The sequence below is a fragment of the Schistocerca gregaria genome, chromosome 8 (assembly GCF_023897955.1).
Source record: "Schistocerca gregaria isolate iqSchGreg1 chromosome 8, iqSchGreg1.2, whole genome shotgun sequence".
In the NCBI taxonomy this organism is placed as follows: Eukaryota; Metazoa; Arthropoda; class Insecta; order Orthoptera; family Acrididae; genus Schistocerca; species Schistocerca gregaria.
The window spans coordinates 126,276,524-126,298,949 of NC_064927.1; the positions used below are offsets into that span (position 1 = coordinate 126,276,524).

General features: G+C 43.9%; 1 protein-coding gene across 6 annotated transcripts in view; it reads left to right on the plus strand.

The window, feature by feature from the left end:
• The window catches only part of LOC126284081 (PAX-interacting protein 1-like), a 163,152-nt gene that overhangs the window by 52,965 nt on the left and 87,761 nt on the right, over nt 1-22,426 (plus strand). For 3 of the 6 annotated variants that reach the window (XM_049982720.1, XM_049982722.1, XM_049982726.1), the window contains 2 exons: nt 299-543; nt 21,924-22,007. In XM_049982720.1, the coding sequence (XP_049838677.1) occupies nt 299-543; nt 21,924-22,007 (329 nt within the window). The remainder of the gene's footprint in view (nt 1-298; nt 544-21,923; nt 22,008-22,426) is intronic. The other 3 variants (XM_049982724.1, XM_049982721.1, XM_049982725.1) reach the window with 3 other exon arrangements.

The following is a 22,426-nucleotide window of genomic DNA, read 5'->3' on the forward strand; positions in this document are numbered from 1 at the left end:
GGTGACTGAACATAACCCATAGGATCTCTCAACTAGCCATTCCATACAACTTTACTTCTATACTGAAGAATAGAGAATGGGGGCCCTATAATGATTAGTTGGAGGGACGAGAGGAACCTAATACAAGAGTGTATCATACAGATGTGAATTATTTTGTGAAAAGTAGTTTGGGACCTAAAAGGAGGAAATTGGGGGGGGGGGGGGGCGGCAGAAGTCAGGAACCCATAAAAAATGTTTTCCTTGTGATTATATGTTTCTTGATAATGCAGCTGTTTACCACATTGGCGTAATTTTCCAGCAGGTGTCGTGCAGCAAGCAGGAGCAACTGTCGCAAGTTCTACCCAGCAACAGCAGCAACAACTCCAACAGCAGCAGCTGCAACTACAAAGGCAACAGCAAATGAGGCTGCAACAGCTGCAGATGCAGAGGGAAGCAGCAGTTTTGGCACAAGCGCAGAAACAGCAGCAGCAGCTGGTTGTTCAACAGCAGCAGCAACAGCAGCCTCCGGTCCAGGCAAGACCCACACTTCCACCACAAGCACAGGTTTATGAGTTATACTTTTACATAAGGTACCTTGAAAAAGTACCTCCTGTGCCAAGTAAGTACTGGTAAACAATAAAACAATGTTCTGGAATGTGATCGAAACTCATTGTCATTGGGCATTATTGTCCATTTCAGGAAGTCAATGCCTTTTGGGCTGTTGGGTTCAGCGGCTCAAATACTGCCAGCATTTCAGTGATTTCAGCATCTAGAAGAAATGGGTGACTGGGAAAGTTGTGTTGCAGGAAGTTTGTTGAGAAAGAAAACTCAGTAGAAATCTTTCGTTTTATTTACAGCATAAGGAAAAGGATATATTGCCACTCATTGTAAAGATAACACGATGAGTATCAGACAAGTGCAACAAAACTGCATTTCAACCTGAGCTGCCGGAGATGGCACTTGTGTTAACTCATTGTGTCATCCTTACAGTGAGTAGCAGTCCATTCTTTTCCTTATATTGTCAACATTCTAACCTGGAGTTTCCATTGTTTTATTTAGTGTTGGTAATGTGACTCACTATGACTTTTTCGGGGATTTCTTTGTAAGAGATGGTCTCAACACTGCTTTCTGTTAGAAATTGTGTGGTAGTGCCTGTATCAAAGTGGCATAGATACCGTTTCTTGTAACCCGCGTCACATAGGACAGCGTGTCTGCACATAGAGGCAGAGCAGTAGAGTAGTGTGGAGCAGATTAGGTTTGCATAAACATGGTGACAGAGAAAGGGCAAACAAAGTCCGCATTGCCAAACCATGTTGGTGCTGAGAAGAATCAGATTCATTTGCGTACTGTGCATCTTGTTACACATTCAGATCTGTGAGGGATGAAATAAATTTTATAAACGATTCAATCAGTTATCTGTATGAGACAAGTCTTAAGTCAAATGTTGATGAACTGCATCAGGTGCTCAACAGCTTTATTCCGTGTAATGTCAGAAGGCAAGAACAATTGATGCAGTTTTGTGAATGCATAAAGTACAATTTTTCTCAAAAAGACAATTGTCCAGTGATAAGACCATCAAGACCGCTTACAATATTTGTCATTTTGGTGTGATTGTAAATAAAAATGTAATACGAAGTTGTGTGTAGATAAAAAAAGTGTTTGTCACACAGAAACTCATAACAAGGGTAATACATAATATCCATGTTATAACTTGTCGAAGGCAACTCATTAAATAGTTGTTTTCAACAATCAGTTGGATTTTGAAAACAACACTAGGCTAGCATTCGTCATTACGATAAGAGGAAGAGAAATTCTTTACAATAATCAGTGATTCATAATACTGGACACAGAAATTAGTAAGATATTTTCTCACGGAAATCTTTCCCAACTTAATCATTGAAGTGAAGAATCTAATGGGTAACTAAATAACTTCAAACACAAGCTGAAATCATTATTTTTGCTTGACAGCTCCTCCTCCATAGATTTTTAAGAAATGTGAATTTTTGTAATATGTTTATGTGGCTGTGTTTGAATGTAGTTAAATCTGAATCACTGTGTGCAAAAAAAGAATTACTGGTAGCATAGACTAATGCAACAGACTGCAGTGTAAATGGTCAGTATGTTGTCATATTTTTCTCTGACAAACACCATTGTTAGTGTAAACTAACACTTTCGACTGTAGAGTTAGAGACCACACACTAACATTTTTCAGATGACAAGAGACAGTGTGGTATTGGGTTGCAAGACACACACGTCTCTCAGTTCAATTAACTTGCACATTGTGTGTAGCCGATCCTCTTTTCTGGGCCGTCAGCTACGTCGATCTTCCATGAGCTTCTTCTCCGAAGGTTAAGGGAATTTATTAAAATACTTCTCTATCCTTGAAATAATTTTGGTACTCATATAATACTTTTCAGTTCAGTCACTTTATATTTTCAACTTTCAAAGATAATAACTTCTGCAAGCTAACTTATTACTTACATGTTAGACTCATTTACACATATTCAAATGGCATACATGTGTCTTGTTTCGTTCACAGCCGAGCCATGAAATAATTTAAAAGTCTCTAGTCTCAAGCGAATCCAATACGTGAATGTGCATAGCACTTTATATTCAACTGTTCAATAGTCTTTTTTACAGTCGCCACAGACACTAACACATCAAAGAATACAACATAATTATTCGTTGAGTTCTCCTCAAGTCTCCTATGATGCCGGTGGCAAACACTTGTTGTTGTCAGTGACTCGCCTCTCTTACAGTCTTCTAATAACAATCTTCCGGCCTGCACATAGAAACAGGTGGAACAGCAGAAATGTTCTCACTCTCCCGCACTCGTACCTAAAATATCAGGTGTTCAAGACGGTTGAAGGCCGAGTGTTCCTAGAACTTACACAAAAATACTTGAACACTACATCACCTGTTAGCTATGGAACAATCAAACAACTTACATCATCTTCGAATAACTTGAGGAAATGCTGCCCTGTTGTTGTGGTCTTCTGTCCTGAGACTGGTTTGATGCAGCCCTCCATGCTACTCTACCCTGTGCAAGCTTCTTCATACCCCAGTACCTACTGCAACCTACATCCTTCTGAATCTGCTTAGTGTAGTCATCTCTTGGTCTCCCTCTACGATTTTTACCCTCCACGCTGCCCTCCAGTACTAAATTGGTGATCCCTTGACTCCTCAGAACATGTCCTACCAACCGATCCCTTCTTTTGGTCAAGTTGTGCCACAAACTTCTCTTCTCCCCAATCAGATTCAATACTTCCTCATTAGTTATGTGATCTACCCATCTAATCTTCAGCATTCTTCTTTAGCACCACATTTCGAAAGCTTCTATTCTCTTCTTGTCCAAACTATTTATCGTCCATGATTCACTTCCATACATGGCTACACTCCATACAAATACTTTCAGAAATGACTTCCTGACATTTACATCTATACTTGATGTTAACAAATTTCTCTTCTTCAGAAACGCTTTCCTTGCCATTGCCAGTCTACATTTTATATCCTCTCTACTTAGACCATCATCAGTTACTTTGCTCCCCAAATAGCAAAACTCCTTTACTACTTTAAGTGTCTCATTTCCTAAACTAATTCTCTCAGCATCACTCGACTTAATTTGACTACAATCCATTATCCTCGTTTTGCTTTTGTTGATGGTCATCTTATATCCTCCTTTCAAGACACTATCCATTCCGTTCAACTGCTCTTCCAAGTCCTTTGCTGTCTCTGACAGAATTACGATGTCATAGGTGAACCTCAAAGTTTTTATTTCTTCTCCATGGATTTTAATTCCTACTCCAAATTTTTCTTTTGTTTCCATAACTGCTTGCTCAATATACAGATTGAATAACATTGGGGAGAGAGCTGCCCTATAAGTACATAAAAAATGACTGATATCTTGACAGGTAATCCTTCCTCTTATTTTAAGACGTCCTCCAATTTGCTCCTTGAAAATGACAGGTTGTTGCTTGTCAAAAGTCAGAGTTTTAGACAAATTTATCCGGTTACCTTCTCATGAGTGCATAGTAAATGCTGGAAAAAGATTGAACTTCACAACTAGCAAAGAACTAGCTTATTCACCCTGTGCAATACATTAAAAATTATAGGTATACCACTCATAAAAAGTTAACATCTGCATACTTCTTAGAATACAAATCTCCAATCAATAAAGGCCGATACGTATACTATATTGCAGCTGATGTATTGAAACACAAAAACATATTTTTTTAAATTATGAGTCTATAAAAATAAATACTATTATTATCTTTCTTTGTTCCTGAGTCTACGTGTAGTAATACCATTGTCACTGCTATCTGAGTCTGTGTATGAACCATTTGACTACAAATTTATGATTATGGGTTCAAGGCTTCTATCCATCTTCACCTCCCTATCAAAGTCATCTTCCTAAAGCTTTTCAGCATGCCACATACAACATGCCCATGCTGAAGGGGATATGTTGTCTATTGCTTCATGCACAAGTGATTCAGTGTCTGCTATCTTGAATGTTTTGTTCCTTCCTGCCACATTGCCTTTAACTTGTGCCCAAATTAATTCGATTGTGTTATACTGGCAGTGGTACAGTGGTAAATACAAAACTGTGTGACCACATCCATATGCAAGTAAGTCAAGTTTGTATGTTTTCTTATGTGACTTGTTTAAACTAATGAGCTGCAATAGTTCCCCACTGGTCTGGCTAATATTGTGCGCAATATTTTTAATTTTAAGCAGAGCACAATATTCGCTTTCTTGGTGTTTGTACTATGTGTTTTCTCTGTCACAGTGAGTGATAGCTGACATTGTGCATTACAATGACAGATTATGGAGTCAAGTATGGCAAGAACTGTTCAGCGAACCACTTCTGGAATGTGACAGTGTTCATTTCTGTATAGTGGTCACTGCTGGTTTTCTTACATCTAAAAACAATTTGCTCTATTGAACAACCTTCTCTTATTTCATGCATCTTTCTCAGAATGTGGCTTGTGCTGCAGCTGTCACATCGTTTCATTAAAAACTTTCTCCCATCATTACTTTTAACATATTTGAAACCAATGACTTTCAAAATTCTTTGCATTGATGAAGCACTTCCTTTGAAGCCAGTTTTGTCATTAATGATTTTAACAAGTTTTTGTGAAGTCTGATATTCACCATTCATATACATTTCAAAACATTCTTGTCAAAACAATCCATTTGTGCTACAGGTTTCTTGCAATTTCTATGCTTTCCAGGTAACACGAAACCAACATCACCTGACATTTCTAGAGCTTTGACACATTCATTATAATTCGCTGTACAGTTCTCTTGCCTACACCACATGCTTCTGCAGTCTGTTCTTGTGTCTTCAAAATGTCAACGATGGGAGCCTCACTTTCAGATTCACATTTGAAGAAGTTGTAATACGGGAGATAATCTTCGCCTGTTTGTGAAGCACTTCACATTTATTGCCCTCAACTGACATAGTTATTTGGAAACCGCACTAACACGTTTAAAGATAGACATTTACAGCTATGAGGCAGTAAGAAAATAGGACCGATAATTGAAAGAACAATATGCTTGCTCTTTGAATTAAATTGCATTGTTGTGAAGTATGACAAATGTACAGTTTTCAGGAGAGAAATTCTCATAACTCGTTGCTAGCCGCTCAGAAAGAGAATGATTTTAATGGCTGCCAGCAGTTTATGGAGGGGTACCGGCAGAATGGCTGAATATTGGTCCTCCTTCCTATATGAGGTGCACTGTAGAGGAGGACTTGTTAGCATCTACTTTGTCACTTTTGGAATCCTGCCAACAGTTTCCCCATGCATGGTAGTGTCTTGACACACTATGTTTGTATGGCACACTGTGAGGTAAATTGCTAGATTTCCATAACTGCTATGGGACAGGCTGCTTGTTCGGGTCCTGTCATTCTCTATACAGTCAATGTGGGGAAGTATGGCCACTATGTTGGCATAGAGCGCCTCTGATAGGTTGCTGGAAAACAGGAACTCTTAGGCAACTTACGCATTGCAGACAAAGTTCTTGCAGACATCTTTGGAATTTGTCATGTATTTTAGATCATATATTGGGCCTTTCGTGGCATCTCGTAAACTCTTGATTTGACATACACTTTCCAATGATGAATATTTCCTGTTTTGAAATTACATGTTGGATCATTCAGAAAGCCACCATGACTGTTGAACTGTCTGCGTGGCATCAAGGCATAAGAGACTTTTAAAATGGCAGTATGGTGTGTAGCAGAGGATATTTTGTGTACCATGTCACTTCCCCTTTTTCGTGTGACAGTCATGAGTGGTTTGCTGGAAGTAAGATAAGCTGGCATACCTCTGCGTGGGCTCGACTCTCTCTCATTTTATCTTGTTGGCCTTTTCCTGAAGTATATATAGGAGAAAGCAATATATTGGTTGACTTTAGTAGTAAACCGCACTGTGGTGCACAATGCCTCTCTTGCAGCATCTGCCACTGGTGTCACTGAGCATTTCCATGACACTTTTGTGCTTTTAAATCAACATGGAACAAAACTTACTGCTCTTCTATGGATGTTCTCTATTTCCTCTATCAATCCTATGTGGACTGGATCCCAGACCGATGAGCAATGTTTGAGTATCGTTCTAACCGCCTCTTCGTACTACATTTCCTGAGGATTCTTCAAATGAATCTCTGCCTGGCATCTGCTTTACATGCAATTAATTTTATGTGGTTCTTCCACTTTAAATCACTGTACACACATTCGTAGATAACATACAAGTTGGTGTGAGAATGGATCTTTTTGTGGACATTGAGGATTGTTGCGTTCGTAGACAAGTATCACAGAAGTCTGGTTAAAATCATTCCATCTTAAAGGGATGTATGTGGTTCACTTAAGGAAGCCACCATAATTTTGGAAATTGCTGTTAGGGTTAAACTCCCAAACGGAACACACAATAGGAGGAGAGACATGTTGGTGCATCGGAAGGCAGCAGCCAAGAGAGAGAGAGGCATCTCTGTTGTGACCCTCTGCTACTGAAGCACGAAATTCCATGTGATCCTCCCCTATACTTATATTGATCAAAGATTGCAGCCGATGCTCAGCAAGGTGTCTGTCTGTGAATAATCTTCGCCATGAGAACCACACCTAATCCAGCATCATGTGTTGGGACAGTGGATAGGCTGTGAATGGTCATCACAGCAACAAACTCCAAGTGTAGAAGTTAATTCTTGAACAAAAAGTTTTAATTAATGAATCCCTACTCCCTCCAAGTGGGTGGCCCGTGCTCAGCCCTTCCCCCCTTCCACGGAAGTAGAGCATCAACTTTACGAAAGTGCTTCTGTACTGAAGGCTCCTTTTAGCCAAGTCAATGAAGAGCAAAAAATGTTAACTGGGGAAACAATTTTGCAGTCTCAAATTTTTGTTATGGTAGGACAGAGTGTCATGACCAACATACTAAAGATTCTAACCAGTGAGTGTGCAGGTGGCTAGTGGGTAGAAGATCACATTTCTACATTTTTCTTGAATATCTCAAAAATCATGGCATATAGTGAAAATGTTTTCCAGTACAAAATTAAACTACATTAAATGTCTTACAAAAAGGGTCTGTTTATTTTTCCTCTAAGACTAATAGTTCCCATGTTGCAGGGTATGGAAAAATCACCGATTGTTAAAAATTATGTTTTAATTGTATAAAATTGATGTTTATTGTTAAATGAAGTGGGTTAAGAACAGGTGTTAAATTTCTGTACTATGTATAAGGGCAGTAGAACCGTATTAAGGGATAAATTGTGTTCTGGGGCTGTAACAGGGTTGAAAGGCAGGGGTGCAGATTAGAAGCGTGAGGGAAATTAGGTCACCAGAATAGTGGTCATGCATTTCCCTCCTTCATAGGTCTGCAACATGAAGAGCAAGCAGGTAATTCCTCGTTCTCTCTATCTCACTGTGTCCCAGAAAGCAACATCAGGATATTTCATAAAGTTGTACTGAACCTTCTGCAGCTCTCCTTGTGAATGGTAATACACTGATTGCAGACACTCATGGAGGAGGATTTTGTTTTTTCTACAAAATGTACTAACATTATATTGAATACAGATATGAGTCGCTATTAGTAAAAACCCAAGAAAGGCATATGGGCAGAATGTACGTAAATTTCTGAAATCCCGTATGCTTGTATTTTACTCACTAGGTGGCAGTGTGGAACTGTATCGAATTCCTTCTGGATGTCGAGGACGATGACTTCTGCGTGGATGCCAGTATTTACTGCTCTGTGTGTCTTGTGTACGAGCAGCACTCTGGGTTTCATATAGTTGTTTTTGAAACCAATGTTGATTTCTACAGAGTAGACTTTTGTTGCATACATGAGTATGAAACATGTTCCAAAATTCTGTAACAGACTGACATCAGAGATGTGTTCACACAGTTTTGTGCATCTGTTCAATGACCTTTCTTAAGAATGGAAATGAACTGTTGTTTTTCGCAACCATTAGGAACACTTCACTCCTGCAGAGGCTCACAGCACCCTGCAGCTAGAAGAAGGGCAACTTCTTCCGCAAACTCGACATAAAATTGTGTTGGTGTTCTGTTAGGTCCTATGGCCTTTCCTCTGTTAAGCAGTTTTTGTCCCATGGTCATCTATTTCAATATTTGAAACTTTGACATTCATTGACTCTTGGAGAGAAGCTTTGTATCCTCATGAAAGTCATAAAATTCAAGCATATAATGTGATCTACAATCTTGCAACAGATGTTAAGGATATTGGCTTCCAAATTGGGGAGATCTACGTTCCTTTACCCTTTTTGCAAACAGCAGTGACTTGCGAAAAATTTCTGTCATAGGGAACAATGCAATGCGTGTATTCTCATTACATATGGTCTAAGAAATGTAAAACGTGATAGGAATTCTGTTAGTGTCACCTTGAGCATTTTGAGTCATTTTAATTTTCTGTGTTGGGAGATGTGACTTTAATATTCAACAATATTTGAAATTACTGGATGAGCAGTAGGTGAAGTATGGGAATGGCAACCACACACCTACAGCAGATTGACATGCAGAGCACAGTAACATGAAGCAGAAAACAGCATTCACATTAGCTCTCAAGCACTACTACTTTTTCTAGCAGTAGTACACACATTCACAAATACTACCACACATGCGCCGACAGGCTCACTCCTATGACCACAGCAACACTAATATCTGTGATTTTTGATGGGTACAGCAGACAAGGAGAAGCATGTGACTTCTACAAAGAGGGGGGCATGGAGTACAGAAGGGATTGGGAGGGGGGGGGGGGGTGAGTTGCTGTGAATTGCCAATGCCAAGAGGGAGGTGGGGGGACTACAGTTTGTGGGGGATTGTTTTATCAATGGATGACTGGTTCTAATCTCAGTTTGGTCATTTTCCTTTGGTTTTCTTATTTTTCATTTTTATCTAAACACATTCATCATTTAAATATAAAATTTATGAAATATATGCTAATTAACAAATACCTAATCATCTTTATGAAAAATGCATGTCTTTTTGTTTCTAATTACATGTTGTTGTTGTTGTCTTCAGTCCTGAGACTGGTTTGATGCAGCTCTCCATGCTACTCTATCCTGTGCAAGCTGCTTCATCTCCCAGTACCTACTGCAACCTACATCCTTCTGAATCTGCTTAGTGTACTCATCTCTCGGTCTCCCTCTACGATTTTTACCCTCCACGCTGCCCTCCAATGCTAAATTTGTGATCCCTTGATGCCTCAAAACATGTCCTACCAACCGATCCCTTCTTCTAGTCAAGTTGTGCCACAAACTTCTCTTCTCCCCAATCCTATTCAATACCTCCTCATTAGTTATGTGATCTACCCATCTAATCTTCAACATTCTTCTGTAGCACCACATTTCGAAAGCTTCTATTGTCTTCTTGTCCAAACTAGTTATCGTCCCTGTTTCACTTCCATATATGGCTACACTCCAAACAAATACTTTCAGAAACGACTTCCTGATACATAAATCTATATTCGATGTTAACAAATTTCTCTTCTTCAGAAACGCTTTCCTTGCCATTGCCAGTCTACATTTTATATCCTCTCTACTTCGACCATCATCAGTTATTTTACTTCCTAAATAGCAAAACTCCTTTACTACTTTAAGTGTCTCATTTCCTAATCTAATTCCCTCAGCATCACCCAATTTAATTTGACTACATTCCATTATCCTCGTTTTGCTTTTGTTAATGTTCATCTTATATCCTCCTTTCAAGACACTGTCCATTCCGTTCAACTGCTCTTCCAAGTCCTTTGCCGTCTCTGACAGAATTACAATGTCATCGGCGAACCTCAAAGTTTTTACTTCGTCTCCATGAATTTTAATACCTACTCCAAATTTTTCTTTTGTTTCCTTTACTGCTTGCTCAATATACAGATTGAATAACATCGGGGATAGGCTACAACCCTGTCTCACTCCTTTCCCAACCACTGCTTCCCTTTCATGCCCCTCGACTCTTATTACTGCCATCTGGTTTCTGTACAAATTATAAATAGCCTTTCGCTCCCTGTATTTTACCCCTGCCACCTTTAGAATTCGAAAAAGAGTATTCCAGTCAACATTGTCAAAAGCTTTCTCTAAGTCTACAAATGCTAGAAACGTAGGTTTGCCTTTTCTTAATCTTTCTTCTAAGATAAGTCGTAAGGTCAGTATTGCCTCACGTGTTCCAACATTTCGACGGAATCCAAACTGATCCTCCCCGAGGTCTGCATCTACCAGTTTTTCCATTCGTCTGTAAAGAATTCGCGTCAGTATTTTGCAGTCGTGGCTTATTAAACTGATAGTTCGGTAATTTTCACATCTGTCAGCACCTGCTTTCTTTGGGATTGGAATTATTATATTCTTCTTGAAGTCTGAGGGTATTTCGCCTGTCTCGTACATCTTGCTCACCAGCTGGTAGAGTTTTGTCATGACTGGCTCTCCCAAGGCCGTCAGTAGTTCTAATGGAATGTTGTCTACTCCGGGGGCCTTGTTTCGACTCAGGTCTTTCAGTGCTCTGTCAAACTCTTCACGCAGTATCGTATCTCCCATTTCGTCTTCATCTACATCCTCTTCTATTTCCATAATATTGTCCTCAAGTACATCGCCCTTGTATAAACCTTCTATATACTCCTTCCACCTTTCTGCCTTCCCTTCTTTGCTTAGAACTGGGCTGCCATCTGAGCTCTTGATATTCATACACGAGGTTCTCTTCTCTCCAAAGGTCTCTTTAATTTTCCTGTAGGCAGTATCTATCTTACCCCTAGTGAGATAAGCTTCTACATCCTTACATTTGTCCTCTAGCCATCCCTGTTTAGCCATTTTGCACTTCCTGTCGATCTTATTTTTGAGACGTTTGTATTCCTTTTTGCCTGCTTCATTTACTGCATTTTTATATTTTCTCCTTTCATCAATTAAATTCAATATTTCTTCTGTTACCCAAGGATTTCTACTAGCCCTCGTCTTTGTACCTACTTTATCCTCTGCTGCCTTCACTACTACATCCCTCAGAGCTACCCATTCTTCTTCTACTGTATTTCTTTCCCCTATTCCTGTCAATTGTTCCCTTATGCTCTCTCTGAAACTCTGTACAACCTCTGGTTCTTTCAGTTTATCCAGGTCCCATCTCCTTAATTTCCCACATTTTTGCAGTTTCTTCAGTTTTAATCTACAGGTCATAACCAATAGATTGTGGTCAGAGTCCACATCTGCCCCTGGAAATGTCTTACAACTTAAAACCTGGTTCCTAAATCTCTGTCTTACCATTATATAATCTATCTGATACCTTTTAGTATCTCCAGGGTTCTTCCGCGTATACAACCTTCTTTCATGATTCTTAAACCAAGTGTTAGCTATGATTAAGTTGTGCTCTGTGCAAAATTCTACTAGGCGGCTTCCTCTTTCATTTCTTAGCCCCAATCCATATTCACCTACTATGTTTCCTTCTCTCCCTTTTCCTACTACCGAATTCCAGTCACCCATTACTATTAAATTTTCGTCTCCCTTCACTATCTGAATAATTTCTTTTATTTGATCATACATTTCTTCAATTTCTTCGTCATCTGCAGAGCTAGTTGGCATATAAACTTGTACTACTGTAGTAGGTGTGGGCTTCATATCTATCTTAGCCAGAATAATGCGTTCACTATGCCGTTACCCGCATTCCTATTTTCCTATTCATTATTAAACCTACTCCTGCATTACCCCTATTTGATTTTGTTTTTATAACCCTGTAGTCACCTGACTAAAAGTCTTGTTCCGCCTGCCACCGAACTTCACTAATTCCCACTATATCTAAGTTTAACCTATCCATTTCCCTTTTTAAATTTTCTAACCTACCTGCCCGATTAAGGGATCTGACATTCCACGCTCCGATCCGTTCATATTGCCTGAAAAATTCCAGTTTTCATTGCAAATATAAATCTCAGTTATGTTTCTTACAGATAGTTCATAAAGGTTACGTCGACTCAAGCCAGTGGTCGCTCGGCCTCAGCAGTCTCCAAGCGCGTACGAAATGACTTTGATGCTGGGACCTACGATTCCCGATCGTTCCTTTCCCTGGCCATGCCTTGGAAGGACCGTAGGGCGACTTGGCCTCGTGAGCCGTATTCACCTCGGTACCTAGTTAGCTGCTGGACTGATGCAGAGACCTTCTAGACAACGAAGCCCCAGTTTTTCATAGACCACCTTGAAGATAGGTTTGGGGAAGTGGCGGAGTTGTCTAAAATGTGCAGTGGGGCGATTTTGATCCAGGCGGTCTCCCCAGCCCATTCACGGGCGTTGCTCGCCTTTGAAAAGCTGGGTGATATCCCCGTCTTCGATTACTCCCATAAAAGCCTTAACTTGGTCCAGGGTCTTATTTTCCATCATGACATCCTTTTGCAGTCGGATGAGAACCCCCCAGGGGCTCAGCATTCACTTGCTGAGTACGGGCTTGGCGACCCCGGGGTCCTGAGCTGGGGACTGGTCTGCGCCGCCAGTGTCCTGTCACCGTAACCCCCGGACATGCTTCAGCGACCACCGTACGGCGCGGCGGTGAAATTTTGTGTGCTGCGGGGAATGGTAATCTTGGCTTGACCGCCTGGATTGCGAGGAAGGCCAACCTCTATAAAAACCCCTCAATCTTTCGGTGTGCTCCGCGCCTAGAAGATGCATGGCTGTTGGGGTGGAACAGTCGCAAGCGGGCAACCTCTGGGGCACCTGCCGCACCCCAGTTGTATAAGGCTTACTCAGGCACGCGGGGCTCTGTCTGAGCGGACTTTTAGTTCCCTAGCTGCTCATGGGACCACAATGGACCCTTCGACCTCTACATTTCCCCCTACCAGTGGCTTGGGTGGGCCGCTGGTAGGAAAACACACCCAATCGAAAAAGCGGCTACGCGCTGCGTGTCCTCCAGCACCTGGTGCTGCTAGAGGTTTAACAGAATGTAGTAACGGAGCACATGCTGATAATCAGAATGTGTTTTTGATTATTAAAAGGAAGGAGGGTAGCTTTGAGAGGGTTTCTCCCTTTTACATCCACAAGGGTCTTGAGGGAATTGCAGGAACACTGAAATCTGTAAAGCGACTGCGCAATGGGACTCTGTTAGTTGAAACTTCTAGTTCCCGTCAAGTCGCTGCCCTTCGGAAGGCAAATTGTCTAGGAGAGTACGCTGTCGAGACCGAGCTCCACTCCACTTTGAACTATAGTAAGGGTGTTGTGACGTGTAGGGACTTGGTGGATATCCCCATAGACGTGCTTAAATCTGAGTGGGCTGACGAAGGAATTGTTGACGTGCAGCACATTATGAAACGAGTCAATGGGGACCTCGTCAAATCTGACTCGTTTATTCTCACATTCAGTTGCCTGAGACTCCCGGAGCATGTTAAAGCGGGGTTCTTACGTTTGTCCGTACGGCCATATTTCCCCAACCCAATGCGCTGTTTTAAATGTCAGCGCTTTGGGCATACTACGTTGGGGTGCAATGGGATAGCCACGTGTGGTAAATGTGGTCAGCCTGCCCATGACGGAGCCGATTGTTCATCGCCTGTGAAGTGCGTGAATTGCTCTGGGAGTCACCCGGTCTGGAGCCGGATCTGCCCCATCTATCTCGAAGAGCGGAAGGTACAGGAGATTAAAACATCTAAGCGCATCCCCTATGGTGAGGCCAAGAAGATCTTTAAGGCCATGCAACCTCCTGTGTTTTCCACATCTTTCGCTTCCGCTCTCAAAAAACCGGTACAACTGGCCACTGTTGCTACACAAACGGAGGTTGCTAGTGTTAGCACTAAAACCTGCGCTTGCCAGTGCACTTGTGCTGCTGCGGTTGTTTTGCAATCTGCGGCTCTCCCCGCTACATCGGACAAGGCCGTGGTTGCTGCCATTGAGGTACTTTCAGCCTCCCCCCATATGGCGCCTTCTGCCCAGGCGAGTCAACCTCCAACTGTTGACAAGGCTCTGCATTCCAAGCCCCCCAAGACAAAGCCTCAGAAGATGAAGGTACTGCCACCTGAGGAGACTAGTCAGCGTCGGTCCGATGATGATGCCATCGTACTGTCTGACATCTCCCGTGGGTCGTCATCGGATCTTATGGACATTGATGTCGACCGGGGGCGATCTTCTCGCCCCAGGAATAAATCTCCGGCCAGTACGGTCTCTCCTCCAAAGCACGGAGGCAGGGTGAAAGTTCAGCCACCCTGATCACTGGCTCCCATATTACAGTGGAACCTGAATGGTTTCAGGACGCATGTGGCCGAATTACAACTCCTCATACGAGAGTGCCCCTTGTGCTTATGTATCCAAGAGACACATTTTCGGGCCACTGATTCTCCTTCTTTACGCGGCTATACCGCATATTGAAAAGATGATCTGACGGGGCAAAGGGTAAAGGGTGGTGTTGCGGTTTTTGTCCGTGATGTGCACCCCTCATCTGAGCTCCCTCTCGTCACCGACTTGCAAGCAGTTGCAGTTGACATTCTTGTGGGTCGGAGGCTCACAGTCTGTTCTGTTTATTTACCACCTCCGGATGCGATAGACTCTGAGGCTCTCACGGACCTTATTAGCCAACTCCCTCGCCCATTTCTTCTTCTGGGGGACTTCAACGCTCATAATGTCTTATGGGGCTCTCCGACTACTTGCCCCAGGGGTCGCATTCTGGAAAGCGTCATGATGTCTGAAGAACTGTGCCTCCTCAACTCTGGTGCTCCCACTCATTTCTGTACTGCTTCCGGATCGTCATCGGCTATTGACCTTTCCTTTTGCTCTCCAGCACTCGCAGATTCTGCTCTGTGGGAGGCTGCAGCTGACCTCCATTCTAGTGACCACTTCCCCCTCTGGATTCGCCTCCTGGATGAGGCTGTGGCATTACCAGTGCCGCCCCGGTGGCACCTTTGCAGAGCTGACTGGACACTTTTCAGCCAACTGGCTGTTTTGGAACACCGTGCCAGCGTCCACGAATGGGTAGACCATGTTGCAGCCGTGATCTCTCATGCTGCTGAATTGTCAATCCCACGATCATCCGGTCATCCCAAGAGGCGTCCTGTCCCTTGGTGGACCACTGAGTGCCACTCAGCCATCCGCGCCCGCCGTGCAGCACTGCGCCGCTTCAAGTGGCGTCCCTCAGCTGACAATCTTGCGGCCTTTCGGGTGGCAAGGGCCAGAGCGCGGCGAGTGATTAAAGAGAGCAAACGACGGTCATGGCAATCGTTCTTGAATTCCATCTCTCGCTCCACTAGTTCTACGAAAGTATGGGAAGCCATCAGGAGGATTTCCGGGAAACTCAGCCAGCTACCTGTCACGGCATTGCTGCATCAGGGATGTCTCCTCACGGCGCCGAGAGACATTGCCCAGACACTGGCTATGCATTTTGCGGAATCTGTTGTTGTTGTTGTCTTCAGTCCTGAGACTGGTTTGATGCAGCTCTCCATGCTACTCTATCCTGTGCAAGCTGCTTCATCTCCCAGTACCTACTGCAACCTACATCCTTCTGAATCTGCTTAGTGTACTCATCTCTCGGTCTCCCTCTACGATTTTTACCCTCCACGCTGCCCTCCAATGCTAAATTTGTGATCCCTTGATGCCTCAAAACATGTCCTACCAACCGATCCCTTCTTCTAGTCAAGTTGTGCCACAAACTTCTCTTCTCCCCAATCCTATTCAATACCTCCTCATTAGTTACGTGATCTATCCACCTTATCTTCAGTATTCTTCTGTAGCACCACATTTCGAAAGCTTCTATTCTCTTCTTGTCCAAACTAGTTATCGTCCATGTTTCACTTCCATACATGGCTACACTCCAAACAAATACTTTCAGAAACGACTTCCTGATACATAAATCTATATTCGATGTTAACAAATTTCTCTTCTTCAGAAACGCTTTCCTTGCCATTGCCAGTCTACATTTTATATCCTCTCTACTTCGACCATCATCAGTTATTTTGCTCCCCAAATAACAAAACTCCTTTACTAATTGAAGTGTCTCATTTCCTAATCTAATTCCCTCAGCATCACCCGATTTAATTTGACTACATTCCATTATCCTCGTTTTGCTTTTGTTAATGTTCATCTTATATCCTCCTTTCAAGACACTGTCCATTCCGTTCAACTGCTCTTCCAAGTCCTTTGCCGTCTCTGACAGAATTACAATGTCATCGGCGAACCTCAAAGTTTTTACTTCGTCTCCATGAATTTTAATACCTACTCCAAATTTTTCTTTTGTTTCCTTTACTGCTTGCTCAATATACAGATTGAATAACATCGGGGAGAGGCTACAACCCTGTCTCACTCCTTTCCCAACCACTGCTTCCCTTTCATGCCCCTCGACTCTTATTACTGCCATCTGGTTTCTGTACAAATTATAAATAGCCTTTCGCTCCCTGTATTTTACCCCTGCCACCTTTAGAATTTGAAAAAGAGTATTCCAGTCAACATTGTCAAAAGCTTTCTCTAAGTCTACAAATGCTAGAAACGTAGGTTTGCCTTTTCTTAATCTTTCTTCTAAGATAAGTCGTAAGGTCAGTATTGCCTCACGTGTTCCAACATTTCGACGGAATCCAAACTGATCCTCCCCGAGGTCTGCATCTACCAGTTTTTCCATTCGTCTGTAAAGAATTCGCGTTAGTATTTTGCAGCCGTGGCTTATTAAACTGATAGTTCGGTAATTTTCACATCTGTCAGCACCTGCTTTCTTTGGGATTGGAATTATTATATTCTTCTTGAAGTCTGAGGGTATTTCGCCTGTCTCATACATCTTGCTCACCAGCTGGTAGAGTTTTGTCATGCGCCGAGAGACATTGCCCAGACACTGGCTATGCATTTTGCGGAATCTACCGCCACTATTAACTGTGATCCAGATTTCTGCCGCTACCGCACTGCCGTCGAAAGGGGTCACTTGGACTTCCGGTCTCTAAATTCTGAACCCTATAACTGCCCCTTCACAATGTGGGAACTGGATTCTGTGCTGTCTGTGGCTCATGATACTGCGCCTGGTCATGATCAAATCCGGTACAGCATGCTGCGGCACCTGTCGCTGCCATCCAAGGAAGTTCTCCTGAACTGTTTCAATATGATATGGTTATGTGGCACGTACCCTAACTCGTGGAGGGAGGCAATTTTGATTCCCCTCCTCAAACCAGGGAAGGACCGAACGCATCCCAATAGTTATCGGAGTATTGCCTTGACGAGCTGTGTTGGGAAGACGTTGGAACGCATGGTCAACCGCCGCCTGGTTTGGCTGCTCGAGACCAGGCAGCTCCTTAGCCCCTCTCAGTGTGGCTTTCGGAGATGTCGTTCCACTATAGACAACTTGACCCTGCTTGAGGCCGCCATCCAGCAGGCCTTTCTACGTAACCAGCATTGTCTAGGGGTCTTCTTTGACATTAATAAGGCGTATGACACTACTTGGCGCCGCCTTATCCTCAGTCAACTCCATGAGTGGGGCTTTCGTGGCCGTCTCCCCATCTTCATTCGGTCCTTTCTTTCTCACCGCCTCTTTCGGTATCGGGTTGGTAATGTGCTATCGGATTTGTACGTGCAGGAGAATGGTGTTCCTCAGGGCAGCGTTTTAAGTGTCACCCTCTTTGCCGTTGCTATCAACAGTATCACGTCCACTATCCGGAGTCCTGCCCAATGCTCCTTGTTTGTGGACGATTTTGCTGTTTTCTGTTCTTCCTCCAGTCTTGTCAGTGCTAGTCGGCAGTTACAGCTTACGATAAAGCGCTTAGAGGCATGGACTGCAAAGACGGGTTTTACCTTTTCTGCAGACAAATCTGTGTGTGTTCATTTTAATCGTTCTCGGCGTCTTTTTACCTCCCCTGAATTGCGTCTGAGGGACACCGTTCTTCCTTTTAGAGACACTGTGAGGTTCCTGGGCCTCACTTTTGATTCCAAGTTGTCGTGGTTGCCTCACCTTAAAGACCTCAAGGTGCGGGCCCTGAAGGCACTGAATATTTTGAAGTGTCTGAGCCATCGGTCCTGGGGAGCAGATCGGGCGCGTCTGCTGCAGTTTTATAGGGCTTTCGTCCGATTGCGTCTTGACTATGCTTGCACCGTGTATGGGTCAGCAAGGCCTTCGTATCTGAAGATCCTTGACGCAGTACACCATGAGGGTATCAGGCTGGCCACTGGTGCCTTCCGTACCAGTCCCATCCCCAGCCTGTGTGCTGAGGCAGGGGAACCGCCACTCGCCATCCGGCGGAAACTCCTCATGGTGCGACGGGTGTGTCATTTCCTTGCCTGTCCTACCTCCCCTGCGTACCCTACCGTTGCCCGACCGCCTATGGAACGTCTCTTTTCCAGTCGTCCCAGGGCAACAAAACCATTTGGGATTCGTGCCAAGCATTTGCTTGAGTCCCTTGGTGTGGAACGTGTGGCCCCCCAACGACAAGGTTTTACTCGCCTGCCTCCCTGGTTGCTCCAGAGGCCCAGCATCCTTTTAGACTTGTCGGAGAACCCGAGGAACTGCACTCCGGCGTTTGTTTTTACCTCCTTATTTTACGATATTTTAAACCAGCATCCGGACCATGTACCTGTATTCACAGATGGCTCTAAACAGGGGGACACTGTTGGTTGTGCTGTTGTTTTCCCTGATCGAGTCGTCAAGTTACGGCTTCCTGCGGTGTTTACCATCCTCGATGCCGAATTGTTTGCAATATTGCGGGCATTGGAGCAGATGAGATGTGTTCCCAGTATTAAGTTCCTCATCTGTTCTGACTCCCTGAGTGCCCTTCAGACCATTCAACACTTGTACCCAGCGGATACGGTCGTCCAGAACATCCATGATGCCCTACTCCACCTGCAACGGCAGGGGAAGGAGGTTTCTTTCTGCTGGGTGCCGGGGCACGTGGGTATTAGGGGAAACGAACTGGTGGATGTGGCTGCCAAAGATGCATGTTCCCTCCCTCACGTTGTTGAATGTGCCGTCCCCCTCCATGCTGTAACCTCCCTTTTGCGTTCTCGTGTTATGCATCAATGGGAAGAGGAGTGGTTGGCAGTTTCTGACAATAAGCTGCGTCTGGTAAAGGCCACTACGCGACCATGGCGTACGTCCTACCAGTCATACAGGCGGGATGAGGTTCTCCTCACTCGCCTCCGCATTGGACACAGTCCCTTCACGCATGGTTTTTTACTCCGGCGGGAGGACCCCCCAATCTGCAGTGCTTGTGGCGTCCAGATTACTGTCCGCCACATTTTACTTGACTGTCTTTTATTCTCTGACCAGAGGGCGGTGGTTTCCTTGCCACCGGATTTGCCCTCTATTTTGCAAGACGACGCAGCGACTGTGGTTAAGGTTTTACGGTTTTGTGTCCTGTGCAATCTGTTGCCTCGGATTTTAGGGAGAAGGTTTTAATGTGCTGCTGGGTGACTGGCTCACCCAGTTTTTAGGTAAGAGGTCCGCCAGTCACGATTACCTCCTTGTTTCACTTCGGTATCTGTTCTCTTTTCCTTGTGTTTCCTTTCCTTTTTTAGTGTGTTTCTTCTCCTCTTGTTTTGCCTCTGTATGTGCGCATTTGGAACTGCGTCAGGCCTGTGTCTTTTAGCCGTTCTCATTGTTCGGCGTCCGTCTTCGTCCCTTCACCGCCTGTGTTCCTGTTTCTATGCGCTTGGGCGCTGATGACCACGCTGTTTAGCGCCCGTAAACCTCAAACACACACACACACACACTCGGATGAGAAGGTATGTGCCAACTTAGAGCGATGGGGTTTGCACTTCGTCCGGCGCACGCATAGGGGACCCAAAGACAACAGAGTTGCTACCAATGCCTTCATCTTGGCCTTTGAGAGTGACTGGTTGCCTGGAAAGGTCAAGGTGATGGTTTACCATTTGACATGAAATCATACATGACTCTCCCTATGCGGTGCTTCAATTGTTGGAAGTTTGGTCACAAGTCATCTTGTTGTACTTCCAGTGCCACATGCAGGGATTACGGTCATCCTCTGCACCTGGGCGCTCTGTGTGCGCCTCCTCTCACTTGTGTCAACTTTCGGAATAACCACTCCCCCTGCTCGCCTGACTGCCCTGTTCTCCATAAGGAGCGGCAAATAATGGAAATAAAAACCCTGGACAGGCTCACCTATCAGGATGCAAAGAGGAAATACGAACCACTTCATCTTGTGCCGATGACTACATCCTATGCTGCGACTGCAAGTTTGTTACACCCTGTGGCGACATCTGTCCCTGCGGTTGTTAAGCCCCCAGTGGGCCCTTGGGGCTGCCCTGGCTCTTCTTCGATGTCTGTGATGGGGGACACTGTTTCTTCTGATGCTCCCAAGATACCTCTTTTGGGAGACCAATCCCCCAAACTGACGGGGATATTGGACCCCCCTCCTCCCCATGCCGGAGGTACGCCAACCTGCTCCGGCTTCTCTTGCACGGAAATGGTCACCTGGAAGTCTATCTATCTTCTAAGGCCTCCTCCAGTGTGACAGCTGACATCAGTCAGTGGCTCAAGGAGCCACAAGCGGCGGATTGAAGAGCTTCCCGCTCTCTGTCTGTCCCTGACACTCCTGAGTCTCCCTCCCAGGTTGCTCCTAAGGAACAGCAGGAGGAGGTGAAGAAGAAGAAGAATAGGCTGGGTAAGATGGGTGAGGTTCAGGCTGCCTCTGTGCCCCTGTTCCTACCAGCTCTGAGTCTGGGGACGATTTGCAGAGTTTGGTGTCCCCCAATGACCTCAATCTTGCCCCTGCCTCAGACGCACTGATTCTCGATTCAGGCTCCCCTTTGGTGGCGGTCGATGACCCAACGCCATAATCTGCCTCCTCAGTCCCTTCACGCATTTTTCGATCTTGGACAGTGTCATCCTCCAGTGGAATTGTAGCGGTTTTTTCCACAGCCTTGCTGAGCTCTGACAACTTTTCAGCCTCCGCTCTTTCTTCTGCATTGCTCTCCAGGAAACTTGGTTTCCAGCATTGTGAACCCCTGCTCTCCGGGGCTATCAGGGTTATTATAAGAATCGGGCAGCTTATGAGAGGATATCTGGTGGAGTCTTCATTTATATTCTTCACTCTCTTTACTGTGAGTGTGTCCCTCTTCAAACACCTTTAGAGGCTGGACATTTTAAGCAGTTTTTCCAAGACTTACCAAGCAGGAAAGCGCCGGTAGATAGGCACAATGAATAAAACACACACACAGAATTTCGAGCTTTCGCAAGCTGCGGCTGCTTCGTCAGGAAAGAGGGAAGGAAAAGGAAAGATGAAAGGATGTGGGTTTATCCTTTCATCTTTCCTTTTCCTTCCCTCTTTCCTGACGAAGCAGCCGCCGGTTGCGAAAGCTCGAAATTTTGGTGTGTGTGTGTTTGTGTGTTATTTTATTGTGCCTGTCTACCGGCACTTTCCCGCAAGTCTTGGAATCTTTGTTTTTAATATATATATATATATATATATATATATATATATATATATATATATATATATATATATATATATATATATATATATATTGGTTGAAATCAGCCATTGTTTCTTCACTGTACTGATATTTGCTGTTAACATTTTCAGGTTCAGTCCTTGCCTCAAGCGGCAGTCCAGTCTCCAGTTCAAGCTGCACCCACTGAGGATGTTCTGCAACAAGAGGCATTTCAGGTATATTTTGAAATTAGCACTGGAATGAGCTCATATTCTTAATATATGTTTGGTAGTTGATTTAAGTGTGCCTCCCCTTTTTTACAAATTCTCACAAACAGTGCAAATGCCAGGTTAAAAAAAAATTCCTTAATTATGAAAGTCACCAAATCAGATTCGGTCTAAGTAGTGGATAGTGCTAACAACAGACGGTTTTCAGTTTGGAATGTTACATCATACTTTATGCTATATTTCACATACATGTTTGGTGAGGAAAATACTATTAGCAGACATTAGTCTTAGTACCAGTCACAGTTCAAATTGCAATTTTATTTTTTACTCACACAGAGTATTTCAGTTCCCCCCAGATTGTACTATCTTGTGTTTCATCATGCACTTGTATTTATTTAGAGAGGCTGGTCACCTTGTTCATTGACACA